The sequence below is a fragment of the Galeopterus variegatus genome, unplaced genomic scaffold, assembly GCF_000696425.1.
Source record: "Galeopterus variegatus unplaced genomic scaffold, G_variegatus-3.0.2 Scaffold3078, whole genome shotgun sequence".
Classification (NCBI taxonomy): domain Eukaryota; kingdom Metazoa; phylum Chordata; class Mammalia; order Dermoptera; family Cynocephalidae; genus Galeopterus; species Galeopterus variegatus.
The window spans coordinates 151856-165119 of record NW_007729189.1 but is presented as its reverse complement, the minus strand read 5'-3'; the positions used below and the strand labels follow the sequence as shown (position 1 = coordinate 165119).

Here is a 13264-nt window from a genome sequence, read left to right as displayed (position 1 = left end):
CAGATGAATAGATGGAAGGAAGAAAAGATGGATAAATGGGTGGATGACAGATGGATGAACGGACAGAAAGGTGAATGGGTGGATTGATGGGTGGTAGATAGGTGAGCAGACCAAAGAGAGGAAGGGTGGCAGCACGGGTAAACGGGAGGATGGACGGTAGACAGATAATGTGATAGCAGGATGAATTAATGCATGGACTGATGGTTAATGGATGAACAGATACATGGATGGACAGCAGACGGATGAACAGATCAAAGAACGCGTGAATGCGTGGATGTCTGGAAGGCAGATGAATAGATGGAAAGATGAATCTATGCATGCATGGACGGACGGACGGACGGACGGATGGAAAAAAGGAAGAACAGATCCAAAGATGAATGGATGGGCGGTGGACAGATGAATAGATGGAAGGAAGAAAAGATGGATAAATGGGTGGATGATAGACGGATGAGTAGATAGAAGGATGGATCGATGGTAGGTAGATGAATGGGTACATGGAGGGATGGATGAATGGATGATGAAGGTCTCAGACACCAGCACTCTCCTTGCAGGCCAAGCAGTGGGCTCACCTTGCTGGCCAGCAGTGAGGTGCCAGGCCTCCCAGCCTTCTTGAGGTAGGCAACCAGGGAAGGGGTGCCCACCCAAGATTCGTCATCAGAGCTGGTGTGCGAGAGGTCAGCCTCTCCGGTGCGTGCCAGCTCATCGGCTGTGGAGTAGCCCTCAGAGAGGTCAGGGGCTGCCTCTTCTGCCTCCTGCCGCAGGCGCTGCACGCGGCCATCCTCAGGCATTTCACTGATGGAGTCCAGCGTGGGTTCTCGGCTCATGCGGCGCTTCCGGGCCACAGCCTCCCACAGCAGGTGCAGGTCTCCTTCCTGGGCCGCCTCGGGGGGCAGGCTGGGCTGCACAGGGGCTTCACCCTCAGATCCCGGGGTCAACGCCACTGAGGAGGGTAGGACACCGGTCACTGGGCTGAGCCAGTGCTGTGCCCCCAGGCCTGCCTTGACTGCTGACCAGTACGTGGCCTGGACTGTGGTCTGGGCTGTGGCCTTGCTAGACCTCTGCTCCCTGCCTGGCACTATCTTCATAATCTTTGCAAGGTCTTGGAGGCTTCGAGCCTCAGCTCCCCCAGGTGGAGCAGGGCCTCAGTCTACCTCCTGCACAGGACATGCAACAACCAGACAGGTAAAGTCTCTCTGAAAGTCAAACTGGGTTTATTTAGCCCTTCCTGACCCTGCTGCTGGGATAGGAGGCCTAGATCTACAGGGGCGCTGGTGCTGCTCAGGAAGGAAGCCCACATGGGAGCAAGCAGGCCAGGCTCAGAGCACAGGGCAGGGGGGCCAGCTCAGTACAGGGGAGCTCAGAGTGGAGGGAGGAGGTTCAGAGTGCAGTGGAGAGGAAGTCTCAGCACAATCTGCAGCTCAGAGTGCGAGGAAGGGGCAGCTCAGAGCTCGGTGCAGGGATGGCTCCGTGTGCAGGGTTGTGGGGCTCAGATTACTGGAGAGAAAAGCTGGGAGGGGGGGCTTCAGGGCACCAAGGATCCTAAGAGAGGAGGGGGCTCAGTGTTCCAAGGGGCTGAGTGGGAGAGCAGAGTGCAGGGGGCTCAGCACAGGAGTGTGGCTCAGAATGCACGTGCAGGTGCTCGCAGCACGGGGGGGATTTGATATGCAGAAAAAATTTAAGGAGACCCACAGTGGGGGATGCAAGGGCTTTATTGGCTAAGCCCCTGCTCGGGGAGGGAGAGACTGGCTTGAGGCCTCGAGGTTCAGCAACGTGAGTCTGCCACATATGCTTATGAGCCTCAGTCTCCCTCGATGTGACACTGGGTTCCTGAGAGGACCCTCAGCCTTTGCTGAGAGAGCCAGTGAGCAGGACAGCCAGGCTGGCCACCTGCCCCATATCTGAGGGCATCCCACCCAGAAGCCAGGAGCAGGCAGACGCACCCCGGAAGGTGGCAGCCACGGTGGAGGCTGGGCCCTGGGCCAGGCTGCAGCGGTACTCGCCCTGGTCTTCTACAGTGAAGCCCCTGATCACCAGCGTCTGCCGCTGACCCTGGGAGAGGATCTCGAAGTGCCCGCTGGGCTGGATGTGCTCTGTCCCCCTGTGCCAGACCACTTCACCAGCCTCAGCTGCCAGCTCAAACTCCAGATATATGTCCTCACCCACAGCCACCTGCCGGCTCTCAGGGGCCGGGGGTCGGGGAGGTGCAGGTTCCTGGGGCTCTGTTGGAAAACAGCATCGGTGGAGAGAGGACAGACCACATCAGCAGGGAAGCACTAAAGGGCCCGGGGCCTCCCCTGAGCTCCCCAGATTCCCCTACAGCTTGGGGAGGCTGTGGGTGGCAACTTACCGAGCCTGACCATTTGGGGCAGGTGCACAGGCTCCCCAGTGCCTGCAGGGCCTACAGCTGCCACGCGGAAGCGGTAGGTCTCCCCGGGGGTCAAGCCATCCACAACACACTCGGGCCCAGGCACCAGCTCATGGCACAGCCGCCACTGGCCCGTGGTCCTCTCCTTCATCTCCACCCGATAGCCACAGAGACCACCACCGCCATCGCTTGTGGGAGCCACCCAGGACAGTGTCACAGAGCTGCCACTGCGACCCACCACCTCAGCATCCTCTGGGGGATCGGGGATGCCTACGGGGAAGGAGGGCCAGTCAGTGCAGTGGGTCCATGTTGGCACCCATGGAGACCCACAGCTCCTCCAGTGATCACTGGGGTGTGATCCCCAATGCAGTGGGTGCTGGGGCAGTCCACCTCCCGAGACCCGTGTACCACTGTGCTGGGCGGCCCAGCCTGTCTCAGGAAGCCAGGGACGCTGCCAAAACCCCCACAGGCTGGTGCAGTTGTGTATCTCAGATACACAAATTTGTGACCATGTGTGCCCAGAGCCCACCCACATGCGTATCCATGAAGAGCTTCTAGCAGCTTCTGAGGCTGGAGCCCCTCTTTCCTCCTGTCCCCCCACCCCAGGCTCAGATCTGCACTGGGCAGAGAGGATGGGGAGATGAGGTGGGGTGGTTGGGGTGACTGGCCTCAGGGAGCTGCAAATGGAAAGCTGGGTTCACACAGACAGGCCTGAGAACCACACATGCAGGCCGACCCAACCCGGGGTAGGGGCACCACCCCCAGACTCTCCACTCAGGCAGATCCCCACAGTACCCAGCTTCAGATGGTCACCCCCACACCCATCTAGGAGCTCTGGAGGCAGGGTGTGCCCCAGACCCAACCTTCAGGGGGGAGAGACTCCTGCCAACCACACACCCAGCACCGTGAGCCGTGCCGAGGCCACAGCGTCGCGGGCAGCGAAGGTGACCTCCCCGCCATGGTGCAGCTGAGCGTTGTGGAGCAACAAAGCGTGCTGGCTGCCATCGGCGGTGACCGTCCAGTCGGTGTCATCTGGCTGGATCAAGGCCCCATTGATGTACCAGGAGGCCTCGCCCACAGGCACTACCTCGCTGAGCATGCAGCTGAAGCGGGCCTGTGCACCAGCTCCCACAGCCACGTCCTTCAGGGGCTCAAGGACTTCCAGGCGCCAGCCTGCAGGTGGGGACATCAGCACAAAGGGGGAGGGGCTCTGGAGGTGGGGCTTAAGACCCACACCCTGTCTCACCCCGTCCCCTTCAACCCTGCCTCAGGCAGGACAAGAGGCTCAGAGAGTATGGCCTCCCCCTGAGTTCTCTAGAATCGGCAGAGCCTCAGGTGGGAGAGGTGTGGGATACCAATGCCCCCCTAACCTCCACAGCCCCAGCCCTGCTTTCGCGAGGGCAGCCCAGCCTCCAGTGAGAGGGGTCTCAGAGACTGAAGCTCCCCCGAGCCTCCTGGTCCTGCAGAGCCTCAGGTGCCAGGGGTCTAGAAGACAACCTCCCACTCCGCACTGCCCCAGCCCACTCCGGCCCCAGCGCTCCCACCCCACTGCAAGGCAGGAGCAGCTCCCAGCCTCAGGTGGGAAGGGTCTTGGAAAAGGGCCCCCAGCCACTTCCCTTCCCACGCCACCCCAGGCCCCAACCTTTCTGTCCCAAGCAGAGCAAGGACCCCAGCCTCCTGTTGGGAGTGGGGGGGTCTTAGAGACCAACATCCCTCCCAGCCTCCACAGGGCCTTGGAGACCACTGTAATGCCCCACCTCCCCTCCCTTTCCCCTGTGGCCACCGACCCCTCCCCGTGTGGGAGGGATCCAAAAGACAGGCCCCCCAAACACTGCCCTGCAGAGTCTCCATTGGAAGGGGTCTCAGAGACACTCCCCCTCCGGCGCCCCCTCCTCCCCCCACCCCGCAGTGCATGCAGCCCAGCCTCCTGTGGGAGGGGTCTCAGCAGCGCCCTATCCCTGCTCAGCGCAGTCACCTCTGACGGTGAGGAATGCCGACGTCACCATATCCCCAGCCAGGAAAGTCACCCGGCAGCTGTCCTGTGGCCGCAGGTTTTTAAGCAGCAGCAGGTGCCGCAGGCCATTCTCGAAGTAGACCACCTCAGCATTCTCTGAAGTGTGCACGGGCTCGTCATCCAGCAGCCACGTGTGGGCGGCCACTTCAGGCCGGGACAGCTGGCACTCGAACAGCGCCTCGCCACCCTCGGGGGCCTCCACATTCTCCAGGCCTCGGACCACTGTGTTCTTGGCTGTGGAGAGAGAGGGGCCTCAGGGTGTGCCAGTGCCTCAAGGGGTCCTCCCACCCCACCGCCCCTTGGGAGAGCAACAGAACGCTACCCAGTGGCTGCATGAGAGCGGCACTTAGTGTCCATGTGGAACCACCCACGGGCGCCTCTGTGGTCAGCAACCCACCACGCCCTGCCCTCCGTGTGTCGGCACCTCACATCAGCGTGGTGCTCCCGATCCGCGAGGAGCCGCATCCCCCACCTCACAGGTGAGAAACCTCACCCGGTGCTTAAGAGACTAGTTACTGGTGCAACGCATGGCTGAAGCTCTGCTCTTGTCGCGCCCTGGCATCACTGCAGCATCGGGGGCTGAAAAGGCCCCTCTCCGCTCATCACAGAACCAGAGCCATCTGACCTGCTGTGGCTTCTGGGATGCGCAGCTCACACTAGCGCAGACCACAGACCTCCTCCCTAATCCACAGCCCCTCAGCTCTCCTCTCCCTTGCTAATTCTCTTGTGCGTCCATGTCCATGAGTCCAATAATTGACCATGCATTTCTAATGGAAGCCACCAGCTCAGCAACTGAGCATGCACTGCCCCTGCCACAGCTCAGTTCCTGGCACGGGAGCTTGCCACCTCTCAGGGCCTGTTCCCACCTCTCTAGGCCACCTGGATCACAGAGCTGGCTGTCACTGCTTGTCCTTTCACCATTACTGCACGCCCGAGCCGCACCAAAGCCGTGCTGGGCCTGGGGCCGTCCACCAGGTGCCCTCACCTTGCACTTGCAGCAGGGCCACCGCGCGGGTGCCCGCAGCCTCACAAGAATAGATGCCACTGTCACAGGGCAAGGCCGGCCTGAAGGTCAGCCTGGCCACGGTCCAGTCCTGCTCTATGGTGACACGGTGCCCATCTGCTTGCACCTCCCGCTCGTCCATCTTCCATGTGGCCTGCACAGGCCGCGAGTACTGGCAAAGGAGCTCGGCAGAGCCACCCTCCTCCACGGCCAGGTCCTGCATGGCACTGACCACCTCCACCGCAGGATCTGTCGGCCAACATGCCGGACACACATAAGCCCTCGGGAACAGCGACACCAAGACCCGCCCACTTTCTGCTGTCAGTTAGTGGCTTCAGCAGCAGCAAGCGTGGAGTTGCACAGAAAACAGCTGAGCAATGCCCACCCAACCCTGCGCAGGGAGGGGACCCGCCATGGCAGCCCAGGGCCCTGCACACTGCACAAGCCTCGCTCCCACCTACAGCAGATGGCACTGTCAGGCTTGGGCACTGTCCAGGCTGGGTTCCTCCCAGTCTCTTTACCCCTGAGCCCCCACTTCCCTCTGGCTCAGGTCACATATTGCCCCAGCAGGGATACATGCCTCCCCCTCCCGAAGGCCCTTGGCCCCAGCTTAGAATCCACAGCCCCAGGCCAACTTTCCCTTTCCCCAGGGGTCTTGCCAGGCCTCCATCCCATCTCTAGCTGTCGAAATCCTACTCAACAAATAGTTGTTGGCTCCCAGGACCCGGGTAAGCCTTCCACATTTTCTATGAGAGCACACAGAAGGCCCATTGACAAACACACCATGTGAAGCCACAGGGAGGGGGCTAAGTAGGGTCCCTGCCAGCCAGCTGCCTTCCTCATTTGGCCAGCTCTTTCCCAGAGTGCACAAGACCTCAACTGAGCCCACAGCAGGGCAAGCAGGAACAGGCTGGGGTGGGGTCGCTCCTTCAGGATCCCAGAGAGGCTGGCACTTGCCTCCAGAAGGGACTGGGCCTCATGGCTGGGCTCTACATGGCAGGTGGGCATGGGGGTGGCCTCCTACTCAACTGTTCCCTAAGCCTAGACTTCCCATCCAAGAAGCGGGACAGGAAGCTGCACACCATGCCCACTGGGCCACCTGAGGCAAATGGCACACATGGAACCATACCCAATCTGTGGCCCCGGGGACCAGCCCCTGATCCTTACCCCCACCCCACAAGGGCCTGCAGAAAGCACACACAGGCAGCAAAGGCAGAAGCCTCAGCACGAGGGAGTCCCCATCGGCCAATACCTTTGACCAACAACTTGGCCGTGGAGACCAGAGACCCTGCACGGAAGGTGATGACGCCCGAATCGGCCACCCCCAAGCCCGAGAGACTGAGGGAGTGAAAGGTCCCATCATGCACGGTGATGACACTCTCGGGGCCGTCCTGAAGCAGGGTCCCATCCAGCCACCAGCGGGCCTCTGGCCCACCAGCACGAGACACCTCACAGGAGAATGTGGCCACCTCCCCCGCGAAGACATCCACATTCTGCAAGCCACGTACCAGGCACAGCACTGCCTCTGTGCAAGAGGGCAAGAAGGAGGACGAGGCTGGGGCACCCGGGGGTCTGCCAGGTGGGGGCCACCCCCTGGAATTCACTGGTGTGGGGTGGGGTATAATAATTGATTTGGCCTTTGCCCCTGGTTTCTGGCACCAAACTCCTAAAACCCTAAGGATTTCTTGAATGATAGAAATGTCCTTTGCTATTCGTAAGGAGCTCATTTTGATCACACTTGAGTTTAAGCTAATTAGATGACTCAGGTAGGGCCTTTAAGGAGTTACGGAATAGGGGCTGGCCACCAGAAAGACCAAGCGTTCAGAGGGTTGGAATGTTCCACCCTGTCCACCAACCTCTGGCAAAAGGAGAGGGGACCAGGGATTTACGCTCTATAAAAACTTTTGAGCAAGATTTGATGAGTTCCCAGGTTGAACACGTGGAGGTGGCGGGAAGAGGGCACACTCGGAGAGAACACGGAAGGTCCGTTCCCACTCCCTGCCCCGCATCCCTTGTCCTACAGATACCTTGCTATTGCTGTATTGCGTCCTTTACAATAAGCGAAGTGATAAGTAAGTGTTTCTCTGTGTTCTTTGAGTTGTCCTAGCACATTAATCAGACTCAAGGAGGAGGCAGTGATAATCCCAATTTACAGCTGCTCAATCAAAAGCGTGAGTGGCTTCTGAAGCAGGGGCAGTCTTGGGGACTGAACCCTTAACCTATGGGGCCTGTCTCTAACTCCAGGCAGATAGTGACAGAATCGAATTGAATTACAGGACACCCATCTGGTGTCCACTGGAGAACTGCTTGGTGTGTGAGAAAGAAAAAACCACACATTTGATTACAGAAGTGTTCTGTTTTGAGCACAGTAGGAGAGAAACAGTATGTTGTTCCCTAGATTGGTGTCAGACGTGGGACTTGCTAAAACAGCCCTGGGACTTGCTGGTGCAGGAGCCACCCTGGGATCCACCAGGGCCACCCTGGGGCCTACTGAAATAAATTCCACATAGCCTAGAAGGGTACCCTGGACTGGGGTCTGGAAACCCACCTGGGCCAGCTGGCCTACCCTGATCACAGAGGGAGACACAGAAGCCACCCACAGTGAGCCATGGAGACTGGCTCAGTCACCAGATGCAACCTCAGCTTGCAGCCCTGCACCCCCACACACCCCTTCAGAACACACCTGGTTTTACCCTCAGGAGGGTGATGACCTGCAGCCATGCCTTTTTCAAAAGGCAGAATGGACAAGCCCCAAGCACTATGGTTGGGGCTCTTTCTGGTGTTGAGTGCCTGATCTGACCCAACATGGGGGCAAAGGAGAAGCCACCAGAGCCTGCCACTCTGAATGGGTAGAAGTCAGCCCCAGGAAGTAAATACCCATCCCTGGGGGTGTGGAAGTAGAGCGGTGTCCTACCCCAAGAGGGCACTTTGTCCAGATGTCCCCCAAGGTCCCTCCAGCCCTTGGGTTCCAGGGCACTAACGCCAGCTGGCAACTGCTCCCTGCACAGCAGGCCCGAGTGAAGGGGACTTCGCAGATGTGTGTGCGGCCATGGCCTGCCCCGGGCCCTCCGCACATTCCTCCCTCCTTCCTGTCCACCTCTCTGGTGGACGTTCAGGGCAGGCCGAGCAGGCGAGGAGCTGAGCGTACTCCTGGACCACTGCTGCTCACAAAGCTGACCCCAGACCCCACAGGCGAGAGAGGAGGATGGAACAAAAGGCTTCTTCCATCACCCGCAGCTGGGGGCCAGGTAAGGGAGACACCCTGCGCCCACTCCAGAAGGCCCTACATCAGGAGCCTTTCCACACTCTTCCTCGCGTGAACCATTGGCACTAATCTGCCCCTTGACTGTCTTCCCCAAGTGTTCACCTGACCACCTCCCCGTGCTCCACCAACTCTTCTTCTCACCTCCAGTGCCCGTTCCTAAGCTTGCCCATCACACCACCTGCCTGGGCACTCTTTCACACACTTCTGCCCAAGGCGCTCCCCCGGAGGCCACAGCCAGGCATCCGTATGTGAGCCAACTCACCCAGGCTGAGGATACCTCACCTAGAGAGGGGCCCAAGCAGAACCCAGCTCCATGCTGCCCCCACACAACTGCCCACCCTGATGAACATACCAGGCATGTCCTGCCTTGACCCAGCTCAGGACACCCAGAAACTCTCCCTCTTTATCACTCAACTCGAGGGCACTGGCATCTGGAACCTTTCACAGCCCCACAGGCCTGCATCTGTTTATCCCTGAAGACTCAAGATGTAGTGGCACCTGGGACACAGGACACACTGTTTCCATGTCCAACTCCCCCAGAAGAGTGGGGGTTCCCTGAGGGCAGACTGCATCTGACCCATCTTGAGGTCCAGAATTTGGCCAAGGGTAGGGGCTTAGAAGGTTTGTTTGATAGTGAATGAATGGATATCAGATATAATGGTGGATGGATGATAAATGGTAGATGGTTGGTGGATGGATGGATGGTGGGTGGGTGAATGACAATGGATGGATGGACAGACAGAAAGGCTGATGACTGATGAATGGACGGACGGGTGTGTGGATGGATGGTGGGTGGGTGGAAGGATGGGTGGTAGATTGATGAATGAATGGATGAATGGCTGGATGGTGGATGGATGAATTGATGGATGTTGGCAGATGAATGGATGGTAGATGTGTGGGTGGATGGATGGTTCCTAAAATCTTTTTTTGCATGCTTGCTCCAATCTGTATGTGTGTCACAGGCATGCTACTTTGCACCTTTGAGCCTGGACATGTGTACACGTGTGTGCACCTGTAACCAGGCATAGGCATCTGGAGAGTGAATGTTGGGAGGGCTCTGCCTCAACCTTAGGACCCAAACCTGTGGCAACCAGGCTCCCTGTCTCCCTCTTGCAGACAGCATTAATCTCCTCCAGGGACCCCACACGCTCTGAATTTCTTTCTCTTTTTCTTTTTTTCTTTTGGCAGCTGGCCAGTAAGGGGATCCGAACCCTTGACCTTACTGTTATCAACACCACACTCTAATCAATGGAGCTAACTGGCCAGCCCTCACCCCAGAATTTCTCAAGGTGATCTCCACCAGCCCACCCTGGTGGCTTCTCTGGTCTGTGGCTTTAGTGGCCAAGGGTTGGAAAATTGCCAGTCCCAAGGCACAATCACATTGGAAGTCTTGGGTTTCTGTCCCCTCCAACAGCCACCACTGGGTAAGATGCTATGGGGCCCAGGAAACATACACCGACAGAGGGTCTGGGAGGGGCCTGCCCACCTGTGACCTTCAGCTGGGCCTCTGAGCTGCAAGTGCCCACTTGGAAACTGATGGTTCCAGCATCCTCGAGGGTCACCTGAGGAAGAAACGGGGGACATGCTTGGCCCTGGTGGCCCCATACTGATCGGGAGAGGCCCATGCCTCTTGACAACTCCCAGTGGTGGGGCTCATCATACCCCCAACCAAATCCCGATGGAAGACCTCCCTGAATGGAGCTGGAACTGTCCCCGTCCCGGTGGGGGCAGGTCCTGGGAGCCCCACCTTGTGCAGGGTGAGCGAGTGGAGCGTGCCCTGTTCCACGGTGATGTCGTTCATCTCATTGGCCTGCAAGGGCACCCCTTCCAAAGCCCAGCAGGCCTCCTGGCCCAAGGCCCTGGACAGCCGGCACCAGAAACGGGCATCTTGGCCCTCGCTGAGCTGCACGTCCTGTAGGGGCTCCAGGATGGTCACCTCAGGGACTGGACACAGGGGAGGCATGGGCATCAGCTTCTGCATCTGGGCTGCCCCCTCAATCAGCAGAGCCTCCATGGCCTGCAGTGCAGCCCCATTACCCCTACCCTAATTCCTGAAGATGACCAGGTGGGGGCCTGTTCATCCCCTCCTCCGGCTCCATGCAGAGTCCACAGCCTGGGCTCTGACCCATGGAAATGGTGGAGATAATCCAAGGCTATGGGGTGGGCCACTCTGCAGTGACCCCCTCATATAAGGCCCTCCCCCAGCCCAGGAGGCAGGGACACAAGCTCCAGCACCGTGAGCCTCCAGGAAGCCCACTGGCCCCTGACCACCAGCCTGATTCAGCCCTGCAGCCCAGGAGTACTCTACCCTGACATCCCAGGGTCACCCCCAGCCAGTTCCCCGGCCCTCAAAAGGCAGGGACTCTGGCCATGCCGCCCGTCACTGCACCCCAACAGGGCCTAGCCTGGACATTCCCACCCCACGCACAGTCACAGGGAAGGCCCACCCGCAGCACACCCGAGCCCTCTACCTCGAACAGTGAGCTGGGCAGAGGACGTGTGGCCACCCACGCGGAAGGAGACAGTGCCAGCATCCTCAGGAGTCACGCCTTTCAGCCAGAGCGTGTGGGTGCAGCCATCCCGCACGGCTACCTCTGTCACCTCGTTGGTCTGCAGAGGCAGGCCCTGGAGACTCCATTGCACATCCATGGCACCAGCGCGTGACACCTCACAGCTGAACTCCACGTCGCCATCGGCCTGTGCCTCAGTGTCCACAAGCCCCCGCAAAATGGTCACCTCAGGCTCTGTGGGGCAGGGTGAGAAAGGTCCCTTTACTAGTCAGGTTAAAGAACCCAGGCCAAGCCCACTTCTCCAGGAAGTCATCCTGGCCACCCTCACACTCTTCTGCTACCCCATGTGGCATCTGTCACCTGATGTGCTCACAAGCATGGCCCCCTCTGTGACACTGAGCTCCTTGGGAACAGAAACTGGGTGTGAGGACCTGTCCCTCCAAAGGCCAAAGGGGCAGCTCTGTTTGGAGGAGTGGGAGAGGGGTTGCCGGACAGTGGACCTGTCACCTCTCCCCAACGCTGCAGCCAGCCCCATCTTGCTCAGGACACCAGAGAAGCAAGACTTTCAGGAGAAACAGGGAGGGACTCAGGGAGGGCCAGCCAGGCCAGGCTACCCCACCTCAAGGGCCTGGTCCCCTACTGCTGAAGCTCTTCTCTCAGAGGATCAGTGTGGGGGTGGTGCAGGAATGAGGAAGAGAGCTTGTAACCAGAGGGACCTTGGCCACCCGTGTGAACTGCACCTGGCACAGCCAGGTGTGCCCCCAGGGGCACTACTGGGTGGCAGATGTGCTGGGGCTCACCTTTGACCCTGAGGGAGGCCAAGGTTTTCTGGCCATCCACCACGCAGGCGTACTCGCCAGTGTCCTTGTCCTCTAGCGCATGGATCAGCAACTCGCATGTGGCCCCCTGGTGCCGCATCTCATACTTGGGGCCTATGTGCAGCTCCACGCCCTCCTTGAGCCACTGCACAGGGGTCCCCGGCTCCCCCTCGTTCAGCTGGCAGCATAGCCGGGCAACTTCCCCTGCCTCCTCCTCCAAGCTCTGCAGCCGGGTCTTGAACTTGGGCCTGGGGGCTGGAGGGGAACAGGGAGGCACGCTAAGGGCCACAGAGCAAGGCCCCCCTGCCTACTCCACAGGGCCATGAGGATGGCCAGGGGGCTGCAGGGGCCATCGGGCAGCTCACCGCGGACAGAGAGGCTGGCGGTGCTCTGTGCATGGCCTGTGTCGCAGGTGTAGTCGCCTGAGTCCTCCTGTTCAGCACCACACACCAACAGCTCTGCAAGAGCACCCTCCCGCACCATCTGGTACTTGGCACAGGGGAAGAGCTCCAGGGAGCCCTTGCGCCACTCCACGCCCGTGCCCGCCCGGCTCAGCTCGCAGCGCAGATGTGCCGTGGTGCCCTCATCCACCTCCTGGGCCTGCAGCTCCCTGAGGAACCGCACGGGAGCAGCTGCGGGGCAGGGGAGAGACCGTGAGGTGAGACCTCTGACCAGCCACCGGGCAGGGGAATGCACTGGGCACTGCAGGGCACAGGGAGGGACCGCAGGGTCACAGCTATGGGGATGTGGGAGAGCCAGTGAGCAGGTCCCAGAGTGGCTTTGGGGGGCAGGGAACGCACAGCAGCTACCACAGGGTGCAGCTGTGACGGGGGTGGGAAATAGGGTGAAAGACTTGTAGGGGTGGTGAGGAACCCAACCGGCGGGCGCTACATGGTGGGGTGCGCAAGAAAACATAGGAAAAACACTTCAGGAAGTAGGACTGGGCACAGACTTCATGAATATGACCCCAAAAGCACAGGCAACCAAAGGAAAGATAAACAAATGGGATTATATCAAATCAAAAAGCTTCTGCACAGCAAAAGAAATAATTAACAGAGCTAAAAGACAACCAACAGAGTGGGAAAAAATATTGGCAAAATATACATCTGACAAAGGATTAATATCCAGAATACACAAGGAACTGAAACAACTTTACAAGAAAAAAAACAAGCAACCCAATTAAAAAATGGGCAAAAGAGCTAAGTAGGCATTTCTCTAAAGAAGATATGCAAATGGCCAACAGTCATATGAAAAAATGCTCAACATCACTCAGCATCCGGGAAATGCAA

The 13264-nt window shown here is 59.1% G+C and overlaps 1 protein-coding gene across 1 annotated transcript in view; it reads right to left on the bottom strand.

Moving 5' to 3' along the window:
- LOC103599747 (obscurin-like) overlaps positions 1 to 13264 on the bottom strand; it is a 155222-nt gene that overhangs the window by 80744 nt on the left and 61214 nt on the right. Inside the window, 10 exon segments of the mRNA XM_008583906.1 lie at positions 570 to 940; positions 1941 to 2219; positions 2348 to 2635; positions 3263 to 3538; positions 4341 to 4613; positions 10134 to 10209; positions 10395 to 10591; positions 11119 to 11391; positions 11958 to 12230; positions 12341 to 12607. Coding sequence (XP_008582128.1) covers positions 570 to 940; positions 1941 to 2219; positions 2348 to 2635; positions 3263 to 3538; positions 4341 to 4613; positions 10134 to 10209; positions 10395 to 10591; positions 11119 to 11391; positions 11958 to 12230; positions 12341 to 12607 — 2573 coding nt within the window.